Here is a 25589-nt window from a genome sequence, read left to right on the forward strand (position 1 = left end):
TATTCCAAATCATAGCTACCCGTTTCTTATTTCCCACTTTAAGAGGCTGGTAGAGCATATTATACACACGCACGAGTAGGCAACATCTTCCTACTTAGCGTTTATCTTCTCAATCTTCTCTCACATCTACTCTACTTGTCTCGAAGTGAGGGTGAGTTTCACTTATTCATTCTTTTATTCACCTTCGTCTATCGCTTAACTTGTAAAACTGGACGGATTGTTGGCGAGACAATTACATGTATAACTATACCTACAGATACTAAGTCAGTTCGGTTGTCTTTGAAGTGATCAGGATTAGCTCTTAAATAAAACAAACTCATTAAATCATTGCACTCAATTTATTATCACTCTTTTAAAAAGCATATTTTTATTCGAAATTTTATTTATATCCAAATACCTAGACTATGGCAATTTTTTGTAAAGTGACGTAGCTTAAAGAATAGAAAACATTTTATGAACAAACCGAAATTCATAATTTAATCATTGACATGACATATCCGAACTAAATCCAATTATAGTATAAGACAAATTTACTACAGGCAAAACTATACCTACTAATTCGCTGTACAAAGTTGAATTTAGCTTAATCAGAACTTGTTGTAGGTTTTCAATCGATCTGACCAAACAACATCGTCCTTCGACAGGTTATTAATGATAGTAAAGACTGGAATTGTGCATAAGAACAATGAATTATTAACGAAATCACTATTAAAATAAAGCCATTTTTGACTTAAGAATAATAAAGCTTTGTTTTCCAGAGATTACTGACCTGTACCATAATTAGATTAAGCTATCTATTTTATAGGTATTTCAAATTATACCTCTACACACATGAGTATTACACAATAAACTAAACCAAAATAAACCAAACTATCCAAAGCATATTTTACAACACCTCATAAAAATCGAAATATCTATTTTAATATGACTAAATTTGATATGTACTTTAAATTTTATCATACGCAAATCTTTCTCCAGCAGATACAATCAGCATTATATTTTAATTTTTATTTATACCTCAACAGCAGAGCTGAAAGAAAAATCAGACTGAGTTATGATATTCAAGAATCCATCAGGAAGGCACTGCTTATCCTATATCTCACTTTTAAAAAAGGTCGCAGATTAAAATTATACGCTAAAAAAAGTAGTCCCTTCGTAATTTCAGTATTTCTGAACGGTATAAGTATTGATTTATTTAAGCTGTTAGTGTCTTGCTCCATGGTGCCTTGCTTATTTGCGAGTCTATGGAAATAGAGGTAGACGAGCAATCGATGTAAAAATCATTCAAATTAGTTAACACCATTCACATAAAAAGAAATCGGCACGTCTCGAAAAAGCTACCTTAAATCAGATATTGGCCCTCCAGTGTGGCACACGCCACGTCTTGTTAATGCATATTTAAGGATTAAACTATAAATTCCATGTTTATCAGAAGATACCTATACGAAACTAAATTATTAGAACTTTGAAAAATCCCTATGAAAACTTATAAGTATCGTAATTTACAAAGCGGTAAATTCAGTAGAAAAGTTAGACAGAGGCGTCGTCAAGAGATTCTCTTTGACAGTATTTTTGTCATTAGCACCCGGCAAAGACCACGTCGAACTACCGGCTGCCGTAATCCTAGGACCCATATTATCATAAGTAGACTTCAAGAAACATGTCGTATTCCGCCTAGGTAATGTTGTTCCACCACCCAATAAATCAGGGTATTCATCGTTGTGACCAGAAACTTGGACTGATATAAAAATATTCCCATATGGTGCCGGCAAGGCGAACTCCGCAGGCGGGGGAGGGAAGGATCCCGGTGGACCTTCTACTGTAATTTGGACCGGTTCTAAGCATCTATTGTCTTCGCTGTCCAAAGACATGGATCTATCTAACATTTCAAATCCATAAGACAAGCTCATATCTCCACTTGCTCTGTCACAGCTTGCAGCCAATGAGGAATCTAAAAGTTTCTTCTCTTGGTCAGTGAAACTTCTGCTAGGTGGGATTCTTCGGCGTCTAGTCTTCCAGCAGATATACGCCGATACAAATCCTACTCCTGTCATAGCTAACATGGACCCCGCGATCAGGAAAAATGCAGAATAGTCGGGTACTACCCTAGCAGTCGCTGTTCTAGCTGTCCTAGCTTTAGGTAAAAGAATAGTCAAGTAGGTTGAAGCATCTCCTACAGAACTTTTGGCACTACACTTCCATTCACCGGCTAAATCGTTGGTAATATTACTTATACTTATGTTAACCCACTGTGAACTTTTGTTTAAGTAATAGTCTGTGTACTCATTAAAATTATCTATATCGTATCTATGAATAGTGATTTCACCGTTTTCAATGTTGTTAAATACATCAGCACGATTAAGTGACCAAGTTACCACGGGCTTGGGATCACCGCGAACAAAACACCCAAAGCTGATGTCTGCTCCCACTTCAGTTCTTATGACGGTAGGTGAAGTAAGTACAGATGGTGAACAGAAGAAATCTTCACGCTTCAGAGCACTCCATGAAATATTTGCTTTACTTTCCGGACCGAGACATAAAACTTCTTCATTACCCAAATTACTACTCACGAACCAGTCGTGGAATTCGCGCAGTCCACAATCACAATACCAAGGATTATCCGACAGGGAGAGAGTATTCATGAGGGGTAGATTGAAAGTACTTTGATGCAGGTGCGTTAGATAATTTTGTTGGATATTGACCGATTCCAATGCTCTTAAATTCGTGAAAGCGAACGAGCTCACTGAGCGAAGTTTACAACGTGAAATTTCAAGTTTCTTCAAATATCTCAACGGAGGAAATTGCTCGGCGACGAGCGTCGTTAGAGGGTTATCGTTAAGTATTAGGACTCTCAAACGTTCTGTGGCCTTGAATAGGTCAGGGGATAGCTGAGTCAGTTCGTTCTGGGATAGATCTAATTCAATTAATATCCGAAGGTGATTGAATGCGTTTGAATGCAGTGTCCGTAAACATGTCGAGCTCAGATTGACCTTTTGTAGGTTTATCATATTCACTCTCAGGAAAGCATCTTTTCCTAATGTTTCGAGTGGATTCCCGTGCAAGTCAAGAACTTGAATGTCCGATTCCAATTCTGGAGGTGTTTTTAATCCCAGCGAGGAGCATGATGCCGTTTTCTTTCCCGAGGACCATTTGCAGTTGCATCCTGGTATGTTGCCACAGGTCAGCCAATCGCTTCCGGTCGGGGCGATGGTCATGAGCACAAGCAACCAAATAACGCATACTCGAATGCCCATTTCATATCCACGACTTTTTCTTATCACCTGGAACAAACGAAAAGGGCATTTTAATTAATCTATACATATAAATAAAATTGGAGTGTCTGTTTGTAATATTAAAATAACCGGTTTTTACTACATGCATATGAATATATATACGTTACGTACACCTAAATAACATTTTTTATAATTTTTGTCTGTCTGTCGGTCTGTCTGTCTATCTGTTTGTTCCGGCTAATCTCTGCAACGGCTGGACCGATTTTGATGGGACTTTCACTGATAGGTAGCTGGTGATACAAGGAGTAAGTTAGGCTACTTTTTTATGACTAGCTTTGCCCCGCGGCGTCACCCGCGGTACGACAATAACCACGGGTAACATCGCGGGACTCAACAATCAATAATAAAATTTAAGTTTCCGAACCGAAGCGAGGGCGGGTCGCTAGGTATATTATATTATACTTGTTAGCTAAAACTATGAATTTGTTTAGATATGTAAATAAATAAAATGTCTGCAATTCACACCCGTTAGCGTTGAAATTTATAAGTATTCTAGCATATTTCATTCTCTCTCAGTCTAATTAATATTAATGAATATTTGTCTCTTTAAGTGTCAGTTTTACGTTTCGTCGATGCTAAAAAAGTTGTCACTTTAAAAAAAATTTCAAAGGGAACATATTTGGACAGTGTATTGATGATTTTCACACGACATTACACAAGACTGAATTCCTGGAATACAACAAAATAATGTTCATAAAGTCGTAATGAATCATATCACGCTGTTTGACAGTTCACGGAATTTTCTGTTGACAAATTAGTTCACAGAGTACAATTTGTTATCTATCGTTATGTAAATATGTATTTAACAATAATTTTGTGTATCACAGTGTATCACTCATCCGATCTAATTGAATCTGTGTGTTTGTGCGTGAGTTTTCACGTTAATTACAAAAATTAAAAGTTAATGCTTAAACATTTTTACTGGTGGTAGGACCTCTTGTGAGTCCGCACCAGTAGGTACCACCACCCCGCCTATTTCTGCTCTGAAGCAGTAATGCGTTTCGGTTTGAAGGGTGAAGTAGCCGTTGTAACTATACTTTTTTTTTATTTATTGCTTAGATGGTTGGACGAGCTCACAGCCCACCTGGTGTTAAGTGGTTACTGGAGCCCATAGACATCCACAACGTAACTGCGCCACCCACCTTGAGATATAAGTTCTAAGGTCTCACGTATAATTACAACGGCTGCCCTACCCTTCAAACCGAAACGCATTACTGCTTCACGGCAGAAATAGGCAGGCTGGTGGTACCCGCCCGCGCGGACTCACAAGAGGTACTACCACCAGTAATTACGCAAATTATAATTTTGCGGGTTTCATTTTTATTACACGATGTTATTCCTTCACCGTAGAAAGATCTCCCCAATCTGCCTGTTTCTGCTAGGAAAAGTGAGATTATCTTTAATAAAATAAATTCGATGTTTCGATCCTTTATAAGGAATACTTTCGTAAGGAATACTTTCATAAGGAATTTTTATTTAAACAGCAAAATGCGGAGGCGGGATTCTGTAGATTATGCCACATCATTTTAAATTTCGGTATTATATTTAAGTTTATAGATTACTAGCGACCCGCCCTCGCTTCGCTTCGGAGACTGTAATTTATTGTTGATTTCTCCACTATTTAATGGATGTTATTATACATATAAACCTTCCTCTTGAATCACTCTATATATTAGAAAAAAACGCATCAAAATCCGTTGCGTACTTTTAAAGATTTAAACATACATAGGGATATAGGGACAGAGAAAGCGACTTTGTTTTCTACTATGTAGTGATGATTATAAGCAGCGGCTTAATAACAGCGATAGTTTCAGCTATCACAAAGCTGAGACACAGCCTTTTTATCTCCACATTTAATATAATATATTGTAAAATTATTTAGAATTAGAATTTTTATATCATACTAGCTGACCCGGCAGACTTCGTAGTGCCTCAATCGATAAATACACGACAAACAAAAGGAATCCGTCCGACGGAGGACACATCAAATGAAAAACAAAATTGTTATTTTTATTTAATTCCGAGCATTTTCATATTTATTTACCTTTTAAACCTTCTCTGGACTTCCACAAATCATTCAAGACAATTAGCCAAATCGGTCCAGCCGTTCTCGAGTTTTAGCGAGACTAACGAACAGCAATTCATTTTTATATAATATATAGATAAATTGAAAATTTATTTGTATCTGTGTTGTGCAGTAAATAAATGCAATTGTTATTATTATCTAGTACTTGAGGAAAGGGCGGCGGTATTCGCGAAATGACATCTATGGACCGCTGTAACCACATTCACAAGGTGGGTGATGAGCGCGTTCATTCATTTCAGCAAAAGAAACAATAAAATATTTCTTGGTCTTGGATATTTCTAATTAATAGAATCGTAGGGAAGATTTGATTTGATTGTGGGTACACAGAGCACGTATCCAAAAGCCATCCATATGGAACGTGTTCAGTGGACAACAACTACTTAATTAGCGAGGCTACACCATACCCTTAGATATAAAAAATACGACCTTGGGAGGAGCGAATCAGAAACATTAATAGCCACTGAGGACTACTTTTGGACGTCGTTAGAAGAATAACAGCTTTGACCCTCTGATAAAAACCATAGAGGGATGTTTTTTCCAAAGCCCAATGGCATGGTGGCTATATTGTTCTATAAAAATTTACTGTCAACGAACGGAGCATTTCCGGTAGGGGTGAAAGAGTTACAAAAAGGAGCATCCGGATTATACATATAACATAATATTTTGATGGCTTAAAAAAGAAGTCGCTTAGTGAATTCAATCTTAGATAAAGGAATGCTAGACAGATAGCCATTCTCGAACACCATTTTTAGGGCATTGAACTATGTACCAACAAAAAAATATATTTTGGCTATATAAACAAATCGGTACATTCTTAAAATCTAACTGCGATTTTTTGCCTGATGCTTTGATCGAAGAAGGTATTAACTTCCACTTGTGTCCACCTTACTTTTTTCATTTTGGGGGCGGGGGTTAAATCTATTAAATTCCATAAGCACGGAGTATTGCGAAATTGTAAAGTAACTTACGAAGAACTGATCACTGTTCTAACACAAACCGAAACAATATTAAATTCTCGTCCGCTGACTCCACTATCAAGCGATCCCGACGACATGATGCCGCTTACTCCTGGGCATTTTCTCATTGGCCAGCCCCTAACTGCAATGCCTACTGCTGAATACAAGGACTGCCGGCTAAGCCATCTCACCAGGTTCCAGCGGTTAGAGATTATGCGACAACATTTTTGGGCCAGATGGTCAAAGGAGTATATTAGTGAGCTGCAGCAAAGGACCAAATGGCGCACCAATCATTCATCGCTGAAGCTTCAGCGTCTGGTTGTGAAGGAAGACAATCTCCCGCCACTTAAATGGAGACTGGGCCGCATAGTAGCTGTCTATCCAGGGTCCGACGGAGTCAACCGGGTCGCAGACATTCGTACCTCAAGCAGAGTCATCAAGAGGTCGCTTAGTAAGATTTGTCTCCTGATTGAAAGGATCAAGGCAGCTTGGAGAAGCTAATGGTGACTAGCAAGGTGAACGGAAGAAGACCACGAGGTAGAGGCCCGACACGTTGGACTGACCAGATCCGCACTACCCTCGACACCACAGTTTACGATGCTCCACACTCGGCGGCAGATAGAGGCAAATGGCGTGGAATGGTCTGTAATAAACTCCTGTTGCGAGGAGGTGGTCACGACCCTCAGTATTGAGGAAACCGAAGCAAGAAGAAGAAGAGTCGGAATTTTTACTTCCTTAAAAAAAATAAAGACACCCAAACAAAGAGATACTGAATATTATTAACGTTAATACCGACGCCGACCAGAATAGACTTGTACTGGCGGTAGGTCGTCTTGTCAGTCCGCACGGGTAGTTACCACCACCCTGCCTATTTCTAACGTGAACCAGTAATCGTTTTGACACCACAATTTATAAAAAAAAAGCCACTCTCATACTAAAGAATACAGTACTAATCCATTTCAGTCTTGAGAGAAATGGCTCATTATAAAGTGTGTGTATCTTTAATGAACACGCAGTTCACGAAATAAATCCATTTAATTAGTGAGGGAACCGAAGCTGTCTACAAGACAAGGTTTACGCCTCATAAATATTGGATTCACCTTGTTATAGCTACATTGTTGATTCGTTGACAGATCCTTTAATAATAGAGTGAGATGAAATGGTGGTGTTAGGTGGAAGCTTGCAGACGAACTTTGAACTTGTATTTATAAAGAGAAAACGTTTAAAATTATACAAAACGATCAAATCTAACATATAAATATTCTTTTATGTTGGTTGACTATGAACTTCTTAGATGAGTGGAGGATCTCACAGCCCACCTGATGTTAAGTGGTTACTGGAGCCCATAGACATCTACAACGTAAATACGCCACCCACCTAGAGATATAAGGTCTCAAGTATAGTTACAACGGCTGCCCCACCCTTCAAACCGAAACGCATCACTGCTTCATCTCAGAAATAGGCAGGGTGGTGGTACCTACCCGCGCGGACTCACAAGAGATCCTACCACCAGTAATTACGCAAATTATAATTTTGTGGGTTTGATTTTTACTACACGATGTTATTCTTTCACCGTGGAAGTCAATCGTGAACATTTGTTGAGTACGTATTTCATTAGCAAAATTGGTATCGATCAACGCTAACGCACCGGACATCTTATCCTTTAGGCCAGGACGGCTTTACCTGTCGGCCACCTGATGGTGAGTTGTTACCGTTGTTAGCAAATTCAGAGGCACATTCAAGTTGCTGTTTATTGGCTAAACTGAGAATCACATTTTTTGTTTGAACCAACGTTATGTTGGTTGGACGTAAACAAACATATCTAAATTTCAACCCAGTTGGGGGTAATAAGGCGAATAATAATAATCTAATCGGACACCGTGAACCAAATAGAGTCCAAATAAAAATATACATACCAAACTACTGTTACCAATTATACCAAAAAATCTTTTTAAGAAATTAGAGAAGCAGTCAAATAATTAGGTTTGCTTGTCCGTGGTAAAATCTTCGTAGGCCCCTATCAAGATCCTATAAGCGTATGTCAATATTGAAACATGATCTTCCACCGAGGTTCTTTGCACCCGAGATCCAACGTCTGAATTTCGTTCAGAATTATCAGTTTCTGAGGCCAGAATTGTTAGCAAGCCGACTTATAGGATAAAATTAATGCGATTCTACTAGTAAACTTCCAGCTGTAAACATTTATGAACATAAGAATTGGACTGTGAAGGAAACGAAAGGAAAGGAAAAGATAAAAAGCAAAATTGCAATTGTGCGAAGTATATAAAAGTTCGTAAGGATTCGAAGACAACTGTATCATATAAATAACACGAAGATATTTGAAGATTCAAATAATACATAATGCATGTACAAGATTAGTTTTGTTCCTCTCTTGTTTTTGCCAATTTACAATCCCATATAAAAGTTGCAATATGTATTGTAGTATTGTGAGATGAAATTGATATTAAATAATACTATTGCATGTCTAGTTTGCTGTATAAATAGGACAATCCAAGCGCGAGAGACCAAAAGCATTATCTTTACTAGTGGTCCCGTAGTAGTCGGAGTCCGACTTTAATTAATTGAAATATAAGTTTGAACATTATTACGGTTTTATTTTCAAAGACTTCTATAATCACAGATTTCGCCAAGACTACGTTATAGACAAATAATATTAAAGATAAACATTATTAACCTATTCTCAATTTGACCATAGACTTGAAGCAATAACAAAAGTTTGATAATAAACAAAGAGTTTAAATAATGTGTGTGTGTGTGCGTGTGTGTCAAAACCATGGTAGTTTATGTAATGTTTTTTTTATTGATTTAATGTATTATAAATGCAAAATTTTAAAAATAATATTAGCAATCTGCACTCCTTCTCTATAATATTCTCTATAAGTGTGGGAAATTTCATACTCCTCCGTCCGCGCAATTTGCGTAAAAAGGGGTACAAAGTTTTTACCCCACGTATTCGAAAAAAAAAAACCCTCGAGCCATCATAAAAAAAATTGATTACGGTCTAAGCGTCGCTTTTATAAAACAAGAAAACAATTCAAATTTAGTTAATGTTCCATCATCAGTGACTACTATGAGCACGGACACGAAGTTAGCTTATGAGGGAACTAAAACTAAATTAGTTGGCGTTGCGCATACGAAATTTTACTAAAACTGCATTATCAAGTGCTCAGGGTTGATACACTAGTATGTGACGATATAAGAAAAAAAAAACGAGATATAAATAAAATAAATCATACCTTCAAACGAGCAATTCTTGTATATTAATTATACCTATATATATAATCAGAATCTCAGAAACGGCTCCAACTATTTTCATAAAATTTAGTATACAGGGGATTTCGGGGGCGATAAATCGATCTAGCTACGATTTATTTTCAGAAAATGTTGTCTTATTCGTATTTTCAATAATCAACTCTTCCCGACATTTATTGGCGAATATTAATACAATTTTTTTTAATTGAGGGCAACTAACCGCTTTAAAGACAAAACAAGATGGCGTTATCAAAAAAAAAATTAAGCGAGCAAAGCTCGGTCATCATCTAGTATAAGAAATAAATAAATAGACAAGAACAAGTCACGCACGATCATCTAGGCCTTAATTAGGATTCCAAGTATTATTGGAATCAGACTCAGATATGTACATACTTAAATACATTTACATATATACTTAACAAAATTTAAATAACAAATAGTTAGGCAAGGGATAAAGAAATCTATTCATCACATGAATGTTTGCCTAATGTGGTAATCGAACCCACGACATAACCACAGGCCCAAACTACTGCATCATCGAGTCAGTCAGATAAGTGTAGTTAAAAAATGATTAAATAGCCAACCGAATCAGCAATTAATTTTATTTTTTTATCCTATGGATACTGATCATAATATTATAGCGGATTTATAAAATCATTGTATTGCTATCGGTCTTTGAGGTGTGGGTAAATTTTTAAATTCAACATTTTGGACGTCTTGAAATCGATAGAAGTAGCATTCAAAGATTCACTTATACAAACAAATAGATAGAGAACATGCTATTAAGAATGTGGTCAAAATAAAATGTCTTTCAACAAAAGTACATTCTTTGAGTACTCTATTACCCAATTGTATTAAGGGAACAATTAAGTTTTTACTGGTGGTAGGACCTCTTGTGAGTTCGCACGGGTAGGTACCACCACCCTGTCTATTTCTGCCGTGAAGCAGTAATGCGTTTCGGTTCGAAGGGTGGGGTAGCCGTTGTAACTATACTCAGACCTTAGAACTTATATCTTGAGGTGGGTGGCGCAATTACGTTGTAGATGTCTATGGGCTCCAGTAACCACTTAACACCAGGTGGGCTGTGAGCTCGTCCACCCATCTAAGCAATAAAAAATAAATCATATTTTTTCAGGCTTTAGCGCGTCGATTTAAACTTTATGGTTTAAATTTGCGTTTATCATTTCTGATATTTAGATAACGTTATAGTTTTCGTGATCACGGATGATTGAGGTGCTATTTGTGATCGCAAGGTAGGTAAGGTACATTATTGTAAATTACATTGTTGTAGACAGTCATATCTGTTATAATTTTCTTATCATTAACGAAGAGTTTTTCTTTCTTTTTATTATGTGACAACACGAAGCTACTACCTTTCTTAAACCATTACTCATTTATTTTTAAATAATTGTCTAAATCACAAATAAATAAAAATATATAAACTATTGACCTACGAAGCCAATCAATTTACAATGTAACCCTAAAAAGCACACAACATTAGGTTTGTTAAAATATTATACCCATATCTTTATTTTGGCTATTAATTAGTTTTAATGTCATAAATTTCGTTGAAAATTATATAAATGTTGAGTCTGTGCTTATATAGAGCCCACCTTTACTAAATGTATTTTATCATTAAATCCATTTAGTGAAGAAAAATTCATTAACTAGTTCTTGATTTTGAAATAGAACAAAAAAAAGGAAATAACAGTGAGTGAAGCAGGCTTCTGGTGCAAAGTGACCGACTGTCTTAACTAGAAAGTTTTCATAACTAGAGTAAAGACTAACTTTATTCATGTCGGGTTAACCACTGTTGCGTCTGTGCTTATATTATAGAGCGTGTGTGATCTTATGTAGGTTTGAAGGGTGGGGCAGCCGTTGTAACTATAATTGAGACCTTAGAACTTATATCTCAAGGTGGGTGGCGCATTTACGTTGTAGATGTCTATGGGCTCCAGTAACCAGTTAACACCAGGTGGGCTGTGAGTTCGTCCAAACATCTAAGCAATAAAAAAAAAAAAAAAAAAAAAAACAAACAGACTAGACAGTTTGCAACCTGTTTATTGTGTGACGACTCGACACATACTGTCTAAGCTAAACTCGCTACATAAACACGAAATAAAAAAAGTAACAGGTCATTATAATCACAGGAAGATTTAACATATAATCACATAAACACGAAATAAAAAAAGTAACAGGTCATTATAATCACATGAACACAGAAATATTTAACATGTAATCACACTTTTCATATTTTAGGTTTATTGGGATTATTAAATTAGTCATAAGTATATGGTTTTTATAACCGCTAACTGTGAAATAACACAATTCTTGGAATTTCAGATTTTAATACATCAAATTCTTCTCGACCATTCTGTTATATCAAGTCCTTAAAAAATAAGATTTAATAAAAATGGTCTTATGCCTAATCTGTAATAGATTAGAATTAAACATATTGAAATGTTCTATTCCAAAAGCCCAATTCCAGCAAGCTTGGTTTGCATTTGCATTTACAGAGTATTGAATTTGTTATGGCGTGATAAAGGTAACGCTTGCATTAGAACCGCTTTCTTCTGTATATCAAGTAATATCTTTGGTATATATATATTCAGTCCATAGTTCACATTCATCAGCCCTATCCAAAATAGTCGTACCTAGGATTAACTAAAAGTTGATTAAGCTCGGCTACTGTACTGTCTAAGCTTTTATGAATATTCATAGTGTGCTCGTAAAAAATAACCATTGTTGCTACATAGTTGTTAGGAGTTCAAACAACTTTCACAATTCTGCATATATTTTAATTTCAACTGGATTTCTGGGAGCATCCTAATGTAACCTAATTTACTAGTGGTAGGACCTTTTGTGAGTCCGCACGAGTAGGTAACACCGCCCTGGCTATTTCTGCGGCGAAGCAGTATGCGTTTCGGTTTGAAGGGTGGGGCAGCCGTTGTAACTATACTTGAGACCTTAGAACTTATATCTCAAGGTGGGTGGGGCATTTACGTCGTAGATATCTATGGGCTCCAGTAACCACTTAACTGTGAGCTCGTCCACCCAACTAAGTAATAAAAAACATTTAAAAAAAAACATGTTACGTATGCTCTTATAAATAATTTTGTAGGATTCTTCTTATGTGACATAAATTGAAAGTACATGACGAACAATTTGATTACAAACGAGTATTAGATAATTTAGGAGCATCATGTGACATTTTGAAACCTCAACCAAACAAGCTTGTAATCTCAAGAACACAGCCTTCCCGCTGAGTATCGAGAAGGCCTCCATGTAAATCTCATTTAAATAACGATATCTCATTACACTTGTTAACGCGGCATGAGGCCCAAGTGATCTCTGAAAGCGCTCTGGTTGGGGTGACCTTAAAATAAGAAAATAACAAGCACATCTCGGATTATAGAGCACATGAGTACACATTAATTTCCAGACAGTAGAATCCCTGTTGACTGGAAATCCCGCTGACAGACGAAACAATAAAGAAAAATAAAAAAGTTGTTACACACAATTCAACGTACACCAGCCCAGTTAATTCGCAATAAAAACACCAGACGCAACTGCAAACTGTTGACCAAGCTAACAGGATTTATCCGGATACAATCCACAGCTAATTCCTTTAATATAATTAGGGCATCTGCCATTCTCGAGTGTTGCCGCACTACTTTATTGAGGCTTTATTACTGTGTGGGTTGCCGTGTAATTATTTACTGAAGAATATGAAGGTTCGTGTAAATATAATTAATTTTCGTCGAGAGAATTATGAGTCTTATTATTATATTCGTGCAGGACTTTATTTGGCCTAAAATGGAATCTGTTTCGGATTAATTATTTATTTAACAAAGATAGTATTTCTAGTCTGTTGAGTAATAAAATAAAAAGGAAGGATGATTTAAAAAAAAAATGGAGCCGATGCCCTTTTTTACTAAGAAGTAACATAGATTGGAATTATAAAAGAATAAAATGCGCAAACTCACTAGTAACCTAGTCACATTGAAAACAATTTTTAGATTTTCTAATATTTTCGACCCTTGATAAGTAAACGAACTGACAGCCACTTGATGTTAAATGATTAAAAGACTCTTTACAGATTGAAGTTTTGATTGTCTGAAAATTAAAGACATTGTAGCGAAAATAGGTAGGATGGTACATTTGTTTTGGTCGGGAGATTGAATTTTCGGGTCATTAACTGGTTGGGGCAGTGGGTCAGTCTGTGGGTAGCATAAATCGCATCTACCCAGTTTACGTACTGACGGTCGTCAGCAACACGTTTGTCGGCCAGCGAGCGCACTGAGATTAGGTCTTACGGTCTGACCACCCTCTCGACCTGGGACTTGACTCACTTCGATTGCAAAGGCCGCGTCTCTATTCAAACAGGATGACACCGACCCATGCGAGCTCACAATATACAATAACACACATAGCCTGCAACTCTGTAATCGTCGTGGTCTAAAGGATAAGACGTCCGGTGCATTCGTATTTAGCGATGCACCGGTGTTCGAATCCCGCAGGTTTTTTTTATTTTTTTATTGCCTTTGTAGGCAGACGAGCATACGGCCCACCTGATGGTGAGTGGTTACCGTCGCCCATGGACTTCAGCAATGCCAAGGGCAGAGCCATGCCGCTGCCTACCGCTTAATACTCTTCACAAGCCTCGTTTGAAGAAGGACATGTCATAGCGCTCGGGAAACACCGTGGAGGGGAGCTCATTCCATAGCCGGATGGTGCGTGGCAAAAAAGATCTCTGGAAACGCACTGTGGATGACCGCAGTGGCTCCAGGTAGTATGGATCTACTCTACTCCGGTGGCGTGCGGTGCGATGGTAAAAACGAGACGTTGGAATCATCTCGAACAATTCCTCAGAGCACTCCCCATGGAACATGCGGTACAAAATACAGAGGGAACCGAAGTCCCTCCGCAGACGCAGGTGGGTACCAATTTTTCTAATGAATTATTTACTTAACAAATGTTCACAATTGACTTCCACGGTGAAGGAACAACATCGTGTAATAAAAATGAAACCCGCAAAATTATAATTTGCGTAATTAATGGTGGTAGGACCTCGTGTGGGTACGCACGGGTAGGTACCGCCGCCCTACCTATTTCTGACGTGAAGCAGTAATGCGTTTCGATTTAAAGGGTGGGGCAGCCGTTGTAACTGTACTGAGACCTTAAAACTCATATCTCAAGGTCGGTGGCGGCATTAACGTTGTAAATATCTATGGGCTCCGGTAACCACTTAACACCAGGTGGGCTGGAGCTCGTCCACATACTAAGCAATGAAAAAAACCACAGGTGACAATGATATAATCAATCACCATTGGTAGAAAAAGTGTTTCCAAAGATCATTTCGCGTAAAAATTCTCTGCGCTATCAATCTGAGGAACCTTTTGCAAAGTGTCTTCCGCTATTTTCTACGCCCTTCTTCAAATGAGGGTTGCAGACCTATCTACCCTCATTTAACCAAGACGGTGGACTGTTTTATTGATAAAAACGATATAGTACACTGTCGGTTGGACTGATTGTTAACGTGGCCCATAAATATAATAACATGAATCTTGTCTCAAGTGACATGAAGCCAAATTTTTATTGACCACAGAAAGTAATTGTCCTACCGTAATCTCAGTCACTCTTAACAGAGTGATCGTGATCGTTATGTGGTCTTGGAGGGGGCAGACTTAACGCTTCCCCCCATCTCTCCCTGTCCGATACCATTTTGCTTTACTAATTTACATGACTCCTCCTCCTTGCGTCGGTTTCCTCATTACTGAGGGTCGTGGTCATGGCCTTGAAACAGTTTGTTTTTTATAATGCACCGCCATCTGTTCCTATCTGCAGCTGAGTGCAGAGCATCGAGCACTGTGGTATCAAAGGCTGCACGAATCTGGTCCGTCCAACGGGTCGGGTTCCTGCCTCTTGGTTGCTTGCCCTCGACCTTTCCAGTCATCATCATCATTTCAGCCTATCACCGTCCACTGCTGAACATATGCCTCTCCAATAGATTTCCAGTGCGACAGGTCCAATGCCACCTGCATCCAACGAGACCCAGCGCTTTTTACTAGGTCGTCGGTCCATCTAGTAGGTGGCCGTCCCACACTGCGCTTGCCAGTACGTGGTCGCCACTCCAGGATCTTTCTGCCCCATCGACCGTCCTCTCTTCGTGCTATGTGGCCGGCCCATTGCCACTTCAGTTCACTAATTCTACGGGCTATGTCCTTTCCTTTCCAGTGACCACCAATTTCTCCAAGCTGTCACTGTCTTTTCTTTTCATTTAATATTTTCCACACACACATACCCAACTTTGTTTATTGATTTTTGGTATCGCATGCTAGAAGTTAACCCTCGTATTAGGATACAGATATTTATTGGTTATGATTCCTCGGACAATTTATATGTAAGAGTCTTTGAAACTTTACTGCGTAGAGGGTACTGCATAGAGAGATTTTCAATAATCTACATAATTGCAATTAAGAGTGTATGTGTACGAAAATTCTCTCATGTTATTTCAAGACTGCAATGCTTTCTTATCACGTGCCTAGTCCAGGAGGCAACGAGCCGTGCTACATCCGAAACAACATTAAACTCAGACGGTAGCTAGCTCTTGGCCCAGAGCCAGGGAACGCCGCGCGAGTTGATTTAATTTTAAGAGAATTTAGCCAAGCTGCTGAAATAGTGTTAAATGGAGTTAAAGCGAAATTGAAAATGAATGTCTACTTTTTTAGATGATTTGAAAATATTAATTGATAAATTTTATTGCATGAACCAAGGATTGGGTTTACGAAAAAACTCTCGACTTTGTTTTAAATTGATACCACGAATGTCACACAAAAACTAAAAAGTAAAACCTTTACAAAATAAATAATACTTTAAAAAAATTAACAACAAACGCTTTTATAGGATGACTTTTTCTTACACTATTTTTAATTCAAATTTGTTGAATTTTATTTTCTGATTTTTAGTTGAATTTTCTATAAAAGCGTCTTTTGTTAGTTTTTTAAACTATTATTTATTTTTCATTTTTTAGTTGAATTTCAATTTTTTCAATATTTTTTTTAAATATTGAATTGTCATCGGTCCTTAATAAGTATACCAAATTTCGAGTTAATCCGACGTTACGAAAGGGGTCAAAATCATGTTCAAAGATTCCGTTACAAACATACATACATACATACGTCTGAAGCTAATAAAAGCGTATTAATTACCTTGTATTCATTCTAATTTATTATTATTTTCTGTTTTACACGCTTTTATTGGTTTGATTTAACCCTAATAACTGAATCTTTGAACACTGGTTTCAACAACTTCGAGACTTGAAAATTTGTAAACAAATCAAGAACAGCTGATGCCAATACACTAATTTTATTAATTCACTCTAAAATCGAGACCGCAGTTACTAGGGAAAAAAATAGTATGGCTTGGTATGTATATTTTTCTGGTTTTGAAATTATTGTATATTTATTTTATGTATACGTCTGTGTATGATTATAATGACCTTTCTATCCAAAATTATGTGCAACAAAGCTTATAGATGCTACAAAATGAATGCAGACTTTCTTGATGCCATCATGTGAGACTCATACTATATTATCTATAGCGGTTTTTCATTACTTTGTGATTCTTGTCTTATATCAGTAGCATTGATACTAGTTAGTGTTAGATTAATAAGATAAGAAATTAACGCTATTTTTGTTAAATTAGGTACTGTTAGAATTAAGGTTTTCTCACAAGATATTATTATATTATTCGTTCACTGTGGAATTCGATCGTTGATATGAGATAGGCCTGTATTTCATTAGAAAAATTGGTATCTGCCTGCGGGGTTTGAACGGTGGCCCAATCACACCGCTGAACTCTAATACACCAGACGTCTTGGTCGGTTAGTCGCCAGTAGACCATGACGACTTCAAATATAAGAGATATTTAAAAAAAAAAAAAAAAAATCTATATATATACATAGTTCTTTGCATGCAAATATCAGATAAAATATCATCATCTTAGACCTCACAGCTCACCCTAGCCTGGTCCAGCATGTCGCCCTAGCCTGGTCCAGTATGTCTCTCCAGACTGTTCTGTTCAGGGCTTTCTCCTTCCAGTTCCTGACACCAATAGCTTTGAGGTCGTGCTCTACGCCATCTAACCATCAGAGTTTGGACCTGCCACGACCTTTGCATCCCTCTGGTTTGCTATATAGTAGTTGTCTTGGCATTCCGCTCTCCCCATTCGAACTACATGTACTGCCCATCGTAGGCGTCCAATTTTTTATAGTTTTTATGATATTTGTAAATATATCAGATAAAACAGTGATGACCAAAAGCTCGCTTACTGAACGTCGCACATGCGCAACGAAAACCATCACGGACAAACAAACAATTTTACAAAACAAACAAGCAAACGCTGTACACAATTGAACAAACTTACTTGTAACTTGAAGGTTTAAGTAAGCCCAACTTGTGCACATATTATACATATATTACACAAATATCTAACTTGTGGTAAACGTTACGGGTTAGGTTAGTCTGCGGTGACTGATGAATCCTTAAATCATAAGTGTGGTGAATAATTTTGGAAACAATTCCTCCGGTCGGTAGGCAGCGGCTTGGCTCTGCCCCTGGCATTGCTGAAGTCCATGGGCGATGATAACCACTCACCATCAGGCGGGCCGTATGCTCGTCTGCGTACAAGGGCAATAAAACAAAAAGATCTCACCGAATCAGAAAGACAACGCTAATTGATCTCAGCAGATAATTTTATCTTAATTTAAAGTAGTTATTAGTAGTTAGAAGCGTCCGAAGTTTAATGGACAAGACGCTGAATATATATTTAACTATCCATCTTCATCTCTGTCTTCCAGTCTACCCCAGCGTCCTAACTATGTCACCGTGCTATAGGTCTTTTGGCACCCCTACGACCTAATCTATCTGGTATAATCTGGTATATGTTGGTATAATTCTCCAGTGAATCGCCTTTACGACGCCCAAGCAAAGAGTGGTGGTGCTATTCTGGGCTGATAGAAGACATGAAGTAGTCACACATCAGATCGTCATCTGGCGTGTGTGATCGTTTACTGGTTGTCGTGGCGTGCAACCTCTTTGACAGGACATAAGACCTACAATGGCTAGACATAGACACAGATAAGACAGAGACTTGACAAGAATTCGAAAAGAAATGAAACGAGGGCGTACGTAGTACCAGCGGTACGCAGTACATTTTTTGACGTCCTTAAAGAAAGATACAAAAAGACGAAAAAGAACGAATTTACCCTTCTCACATGAGACGACAATAAAACAAACGACCGTTCAACTGATCCTTCGACCGTTCAAGTAGTCCTTCGACCGTTCACTGGTGGCAGGACCTCTTGTGAGTCCGCACGGGTAGGTACCACCGCCCTGCCTGTTTCTGCCATGAAGCAGTAATGCGTTTCGGTTTGAAGAGCGGGGCAGCCGTTGTAACTATACTGAGACCTTAGAACTTATATATCTCAAGGTAGGTGGCGGTATTTACGTTGTAGTCTATGGGCTCCAGTGACCACTTAACACCAGGTGGGCCGTGAGTTCATCCACCCATCTAAACAAAACAAAAAAATACCGGTATTATTCTCCAGTGAATCGTCTTATTCAGTCGCCTTTCCAATACCCAAGGAAATAGCGGTTCTTCTATTTTAGGCTAACAGAAGACATGTGGCAGTCACATCAGATCGTCATCTTCCGATAAACGGACAGATATCACTTTGTAATCGTAAAAACATCCGACTTAAATAACATCAAAACAGAACCTAGTCTAAGCAAAACTCAACGTAAAAATCCTCTCTTCGTAATTTAATCCAAACAATAAGCTTCTGTGCTACGCGAGATGCGAAGCTTTTATTGAGGTAATCTGTAAATAAAACGACTTATTTCAATCACAGTACACGGTACTAGTGCTTTTGTTACGGGGCTCGCGGATTTTTTGTTTTTGCGAGACGAGCGCACGGCCCATTTGATGTTAAGCTCATAGATAACGCAATAACTGGTGGTAGGACCTCTTGTGAATCCACGCGGGTAGGTATCACCACCCTGCCTATTTCGGCTATTTCTGCCGTGAAGCAGTAATGCGTTTCGGTTTAAAGGTTGGGGCAGCCGTTGTAACTATACTGAGACCTTAGAACTCGTATCTCAAGGTGGGTAGCGGTATTTACGTTGTATATGTCTATGGGCTCCAGTAACCATTTAGGACCAGGTGAGCTCATCCATCCATTTTAGCAAAAAAAACAACAAAGAAATCATGTATCATGGCGAGTGTCGACATTCACATTCTATGTCTATAGGTTCAACCAATTAACAACACTTTGCACGTGAGTTTGTTTACCCCAATAAATAAAGACTGGTAAAAGAGGTCCCGATTATACATTCCGATAGTATGTAAATGAAAGCAAATCTATCTATTAATACGTGAAGCAAAAACGTTGTATCCCTTTTTACGAAAATTGCGCGGACGGAGGAGTATGAAATTTTCCACACTTATAGAGAATATAGAGAAGAAGTGCACAAAGCTAATATTTTTTTAAAATAATGCATAAAAGATACATTAAATCAATAAAGAAAACATTACACACACTACATACCATGTATTTGACGCACACACGCATGCATACTATTTATTGTCAAACTTTTGTTCTTGACGTCTGTGGTCAAATTGAGAATAGATTAAATATTGTTTGTCTTTATTAATATTTTTGTTATAGTGTAGCCTTGGCGAAATTAGTGATTATAGAAGTATAAAATACAATCATAATAGTATACAAATTTACAATTCCAATTATAGTCGAATTTCGACTACTGCGGGACCTCTAGTATCACTTAATACCTTTAAACATATACGCAGGTCAGGTGATGAGATCCAACAAGCAGAACAAATGAAAAACACGTTCCCGGAAACCGAATGAAATATGGAGAAGCAATAACCACTTACTCTCAACTCGGCAAGCTGCCAATACACGACACTTGAAATATCTCTACGGACTTTTATGCTGAATTATGTGAACAGCTTTGCCGTTCCTTTTCGTAAGCGTTTCTACAGTCTCTGTTATAATTTTAATATAGTTTCAAGTCAAATTATCTATATCTATACTAATATATATATCTACAGTGCTTTTTACGGATGTTCCGTTATAACTACTGAACCGTGCATCCGATTGAATTGAAATTTGGTATCCATGTAGAGAATACATGTACTTAATGGATAGGCTAATATTTATATGAGTGTTGAACTCCCTAATAATAATGACAATAAATAATAATGTTAAATGCCCAGCAAAGCGGGTGATTAGGGCTACATGGTATAACCGCATTACAAGTAAAGTATGTTGTGAAGTTTTTTTTTTATTGCTTAGATAAATGGACGAGCTCACAGCCCACCTGGTGTTAAGTGGTTACTGGAGCCCATAGACATCTGCCAGGTAATTACGCCACCCACCTTGAGATATAAGCTCTAAGGTCTCAGTATAGTTACAACGGCTGCCCCAACCTTTAAACCGAAACACATTACTGCTTCACGACAGAAATAGGCGGGGTGGTGGTACTTACCCGTGCGGACTCATAAGAGGTCCTACCACCAGTAATCTTCAATCTTGTATTTTTGTAAATCACAATTTTGGATACTGAAATCGTAAAGGGTCATATTGTGTAAGCAATCATTAATTTATTCAACACTAAAATAATTACAATATAACGTTTATTATTAGTTTAAAATTGGTAGAATTATCGGTTTGTCATGTGGCAACACTGGTGAGAGCGATAATTGCAGTGGCGATGAGGCACGTTAGGACAAGGAAATAATGGACACAGTAGGTAAGGGGATGGCGGAGAAACAAGTCAAGAGGAAAACTTGTGAAAGCGGGTATTTTGTAGTGGACTTAATGATAACTTGTAAAAGTGGAATTACGAAGAATACAATATGAAATTAATTAAACTACTGCAATCTGTGTTTTATTTCCAGTCTGATAGAAGAGTAGTTTACAATTCATCTAAAGAGATCACTATTGATTGAGTTTTTGTGCAAATCTAAACTATACGTGATGACTTTGAGCCTTTCAGATGACAACACCACGTGGATAGCACTTGTAGTCATAAAACCTGTCTAGTGTTAGATGTTCGCCGTATTTCTGCTGGTGGCTGCTTAATACTAAAGACCCTCCCACAACTCCGTTTGAAAATGAACAACAGAAATTGATTGCATAGACTGCGTAAGACCCAAACTCCCCTTGAATTTCGGTCATAAGCACCGTCACAACTGACAAGCTAAGTATATATACAAAGCCCATCTCATCCATCTAAAAATATAATTGACTAGCGACCCGCCCTCGCTTCATTTCGGAAACATTAAAACACACATGAAACCAAAAAAAAAAAAAGTAGCCTATGTTCATCAGGGACAATGTCGGCTTCTAATGGAAAAAGAATTTTTCAAATCGGTCCAGTAGTTTCGGAGCCTATTCGAAACAAACAAACAAACAAATCTTTCCTCTTTATAATATTAGTAAGTATAGATACATCAGAAGATCTTATTAAATCGATTCCTGTAGACATCAAAATCGCTACGTTGCTCTAAAAACCACTTCATCGTTATTATGAAACGTTTGTATCAACTGGTAGCTGGTAGGTAGATTTGCCAGTAGACGCTTGATAAGACAATAGTAGTGAATCGCTTAAAAGGAAACTAAAAATACTCGCCAAGTATACTTGAGACCTTAGAACTTATATCTCAAAGGTGGGTGGCGGATTTACGTTGTGGATGTCTATGGGCTCCAGTAACCACTTAACACCAGGTGGACTGTGAGCTCGTCCACCCATCTAAGCAATAAAAATAAAATAAAAGAAGTTTTGTTAATAATACGAGCAAGGCTGCGACTAAAAGTTTGTATTTTGATGGTCATAATGTCAGTGAAGTTGCGACTTAGTTGAACTCATAGTAACGTGAAATGCGGTTTTGTGGAACATTACAATTAAAACCAAAACTTAAAATAGTATATCAATAACGTTTCACTGCCGACAAATGGCATTTGTGGTATGAAAAAAAAACTTGGTATTACCAAGATTAAAGATGGAATGGCGTAGCATCATAAGATTTTAGGAGATGGTTGCTCGCGACTTTTGGAAGTAAATTCGACTCAACGAAGAGAATGGCCATATTATTCTTTGGGCATAATTGACCTGCGAATTCTATTCTATACTACTGCCAAGCAGTTGTTATTATCCAATCCAATTAAATATTTCTATGAACAGCCGTTGTACCAATTGAGAGGTCAACCTTATACCTCAAGATAAGCGGTCGTATATCTCCAATAACCACAATGCCAAGCCAAAATTTTTTTTATTTTTTAAACATTTTCAAGTGCCCTTAGAATCGGTGACCCCTCGGTTGAGAAGTGCGTGTACAAATCACGAGTAAATAACATTTTATCTAAGAAAAACAACTATTATCGTTCTAAAAGTCAATTGAGATACAGGGTCATACGATATCATTTACATCTTTAGAACAATAAAACAACTGGAATTGTATCTGGTAAAAAGCGACCAAAGGAATCACCTACAGTTTCTTTGTTAAAATATTTGGTGTTTGGATCTGTACTATGAGCGTTCAAGAGTGCAGAACATCACTAATCCCCATGATACTAAGACTTAATGTCCCAAGATGGCGGCTCTAGTGTTTTGGCTTCGGTAACCACTTAACACCAGACGTTAGCAATTAAACAAAAATCACGTAATTCGCCAAAGTACCATTTTTTGCAGTAATTCGTGAAACAAGTACACACTTCGTCGTGACTATTCCAAATTGCATAAAAACGTGGATTCATTTGAATAATCCCGTAGAATTACTTGTACCTACGGAATCATTACGAAATCTTCCCTAAGTACCAAAAATAACTGTAAGAAACCTTTAAAAAAATCGTATACACCGAAGACATAAACAAAACTATACAACAACGCATTGATTTTATCTACAAATATTTGTCTGTAATTGGGTTCGATAAAAATTACCACGTCCCTAGAATATAGAACCGGTAGGGCTATATCGTAATCGCAGCCGTTTGAAAAACCTTTAATACAAAATTTTGTTAGCCCACTGAGTTTCTCGACGGATCTTCTCAGTAAGTCACGATTCCGATCCGGTGGTAGATTTTGCGAAGCACTGCTCTTGCTAGGGCTCTAGTGTTAGCAAAGTCAGGTTGTGAAGCGACGTTAAACATATGTCCAAACAAAGTCTAAATACTGCAAGTTGTTTCTCACATGTCCAGCTTCAAACGAGAAAATAAATAGATATTGATTTCAGAATATGGAAGTTACATAAATTGTAGCTAGCTTATATTGAAAAAATTAGTATTGTAAATCTAGAATACGGTTGGGATTGAAAGAGACTACTAGCATGGACGCTTGGTTGGTCAAATGAATTGCCACCCAATCTTTATAAAACGGACAAATATTTTTTTACACAGAAGCCAAAACTGCACAAAAACACACATACACAGTTCCTAACGCAACAACCTATTAAAATTCTATCTTCACTTGACGCACCCAGTTATAGTATTTCATTCGTCACTATAAAAACCGGTAAAGAAATTACGCATTCACAAGCATAATTTCTGACATGTATCGTTATAAATTTTCAAACCCAACACCCTGAATTTGGTCAATCATTTTAGTTTATTGTTTAAACAGTTTTTGTCAACAAAAATAATAATTTAAAAGAGACTTAACGTACAGACTTAACTTAGTGTAAAACTCACCGATATAATCAGACACTAAACGTGTTTATTGACACAAACTTAGGCACTGTCACTTTTGTTGCACATATTTAGCACCAGAGTAACGAAAGACGTGTACGCGACGCGCCCTCTCGCGTCCTTCTGATGCTTCGGGGAACGCTCGGGATATTCACGAACTTTCAACCGATTTTTTAAAAAGAGGGAGGCTTAGATAGGTAGGCTTTATTATGATAAAGCTTTTCGTACAATCGCTAAAATTTAAGAATAAATTTCGGTGTTGTATGTAGGTATATATGAGTCGACTATTATCAAAGCCGGCAATGTGACTTTTGGACAATTATTGGTAAATCAGAAAAACGAATTATTGACTTTGTATTCCATTGGCAGTCAAAAAACTCTTCTGAACGACATCTTAGATAAATAACAGGTTAAGTATTAACCTTTATTTAATGCAGGTTTTGAACCGTATTCTTTGAAGGAGACGATTATATTCAAATCAATCTGTATTGACATATCAATAATTTTTTTTTGTCCAAATGCACAGATTGCCACCTTTGATAATAGACGACTCATATAACAAATGGGTATATTGGACTAGGTAATAATTTACGAATTGTATTTCTCATAGTAGACAGGTTGACAGTATTAATATTGTCATTGGTTTTAATCAGTTATATTCGTTTATTTATCTATGTGATAATATTAACATAGCATTAATTGGTACAATTTATTTGAAAATTAAAGTGTAGATTATCAAGGCCGCTAGAAACACACAAAAAAAAAACTAAATACGGTAAAGGGATTTTTGACTGAAGCAGATCGAAAGTTATTCTTTTTTTTATTGCTTAGATGGGTGGACGAGCTCACAGCCCACCAGTGGTTATTGGAGCCCATAGACATCTACAACGTAAATGTGCCACCCACCCCGAGACATAAGTTCTAAGGTATTAGCACAGTTACAACGACTGCCCCACCCTTCAAACCGAAACGCATTACTGCGCATCACGGCAGAATTAATATTCAGATTTATCTTGTTATATTTCTCTGTTTTTCTCTCGTTATGCATAGTTTTTTTATTCACAAATATTTCGTGGCGGATGTGCAAAGAGTAACGCCGATATTCACAGATCAGCTTTGTACTGTCAGTCTATTGATAAGAATAATTTGAGCCGGAAGCTAATATTACTTCACGGCAGTAATGAGCGGGATATTGGGCCTGCCTGTCTTCGCTC

At 37.4% G+C, this 25589-nt stretch overlaps 1 protein-coding gene across 1 annotated transcript; it reads right to left on the minus strand.

The window, feature by feature from the left end:
* Positions 1–319: 319 nt before the first annotated feature.
* Positions 320–24928, minus strand: LOC101737940 (leucine-rich repeat-containing protein 24). Its single transcript, XM_004923750.5, has 2 exons — positions 24379–24928; positions 320–3281 (listed from the first exon to the last, which is right to left on the minus strand). The coding sequence occupies exon 2, from the start codon at positions 3252–3254 to the stop codon at positions 1503–1505; it is 1752 nt and encodes a 583-aa protein (XP_004923807.1). The 5' UTR covers positions 3255–3281; positions 24379–24928; the 3' UTR covers positions 320–1502.
* Positions 24929–25589: the final 661 nt, after the last annotated feature.

The sequence above is a fragment of the Bombyx mori genome, chromosome 14 (genome assembly GCF_030269925.1).
Source record: "Bombyx mori chromosome 14, ASM3026992v2".
In the NCBI taxonomy this organism is placed as follows: domain Eukaryota; kingdom Metazoa; phylum Arthropoda; class Insecta; order Lepidoptera; family Bombycidae; genus Bombyx; species Bombyx mori.

What these genes read in the sequence shown, in the direction of transcription:
- LOC101737940 (XM_004923750.5), bottom strand. Translation starts at nt 3,254, where the DNA reads ATGGGCATTCGAGTATGCGTTATTTGGTTGCTTGTGCTCATGACCATC.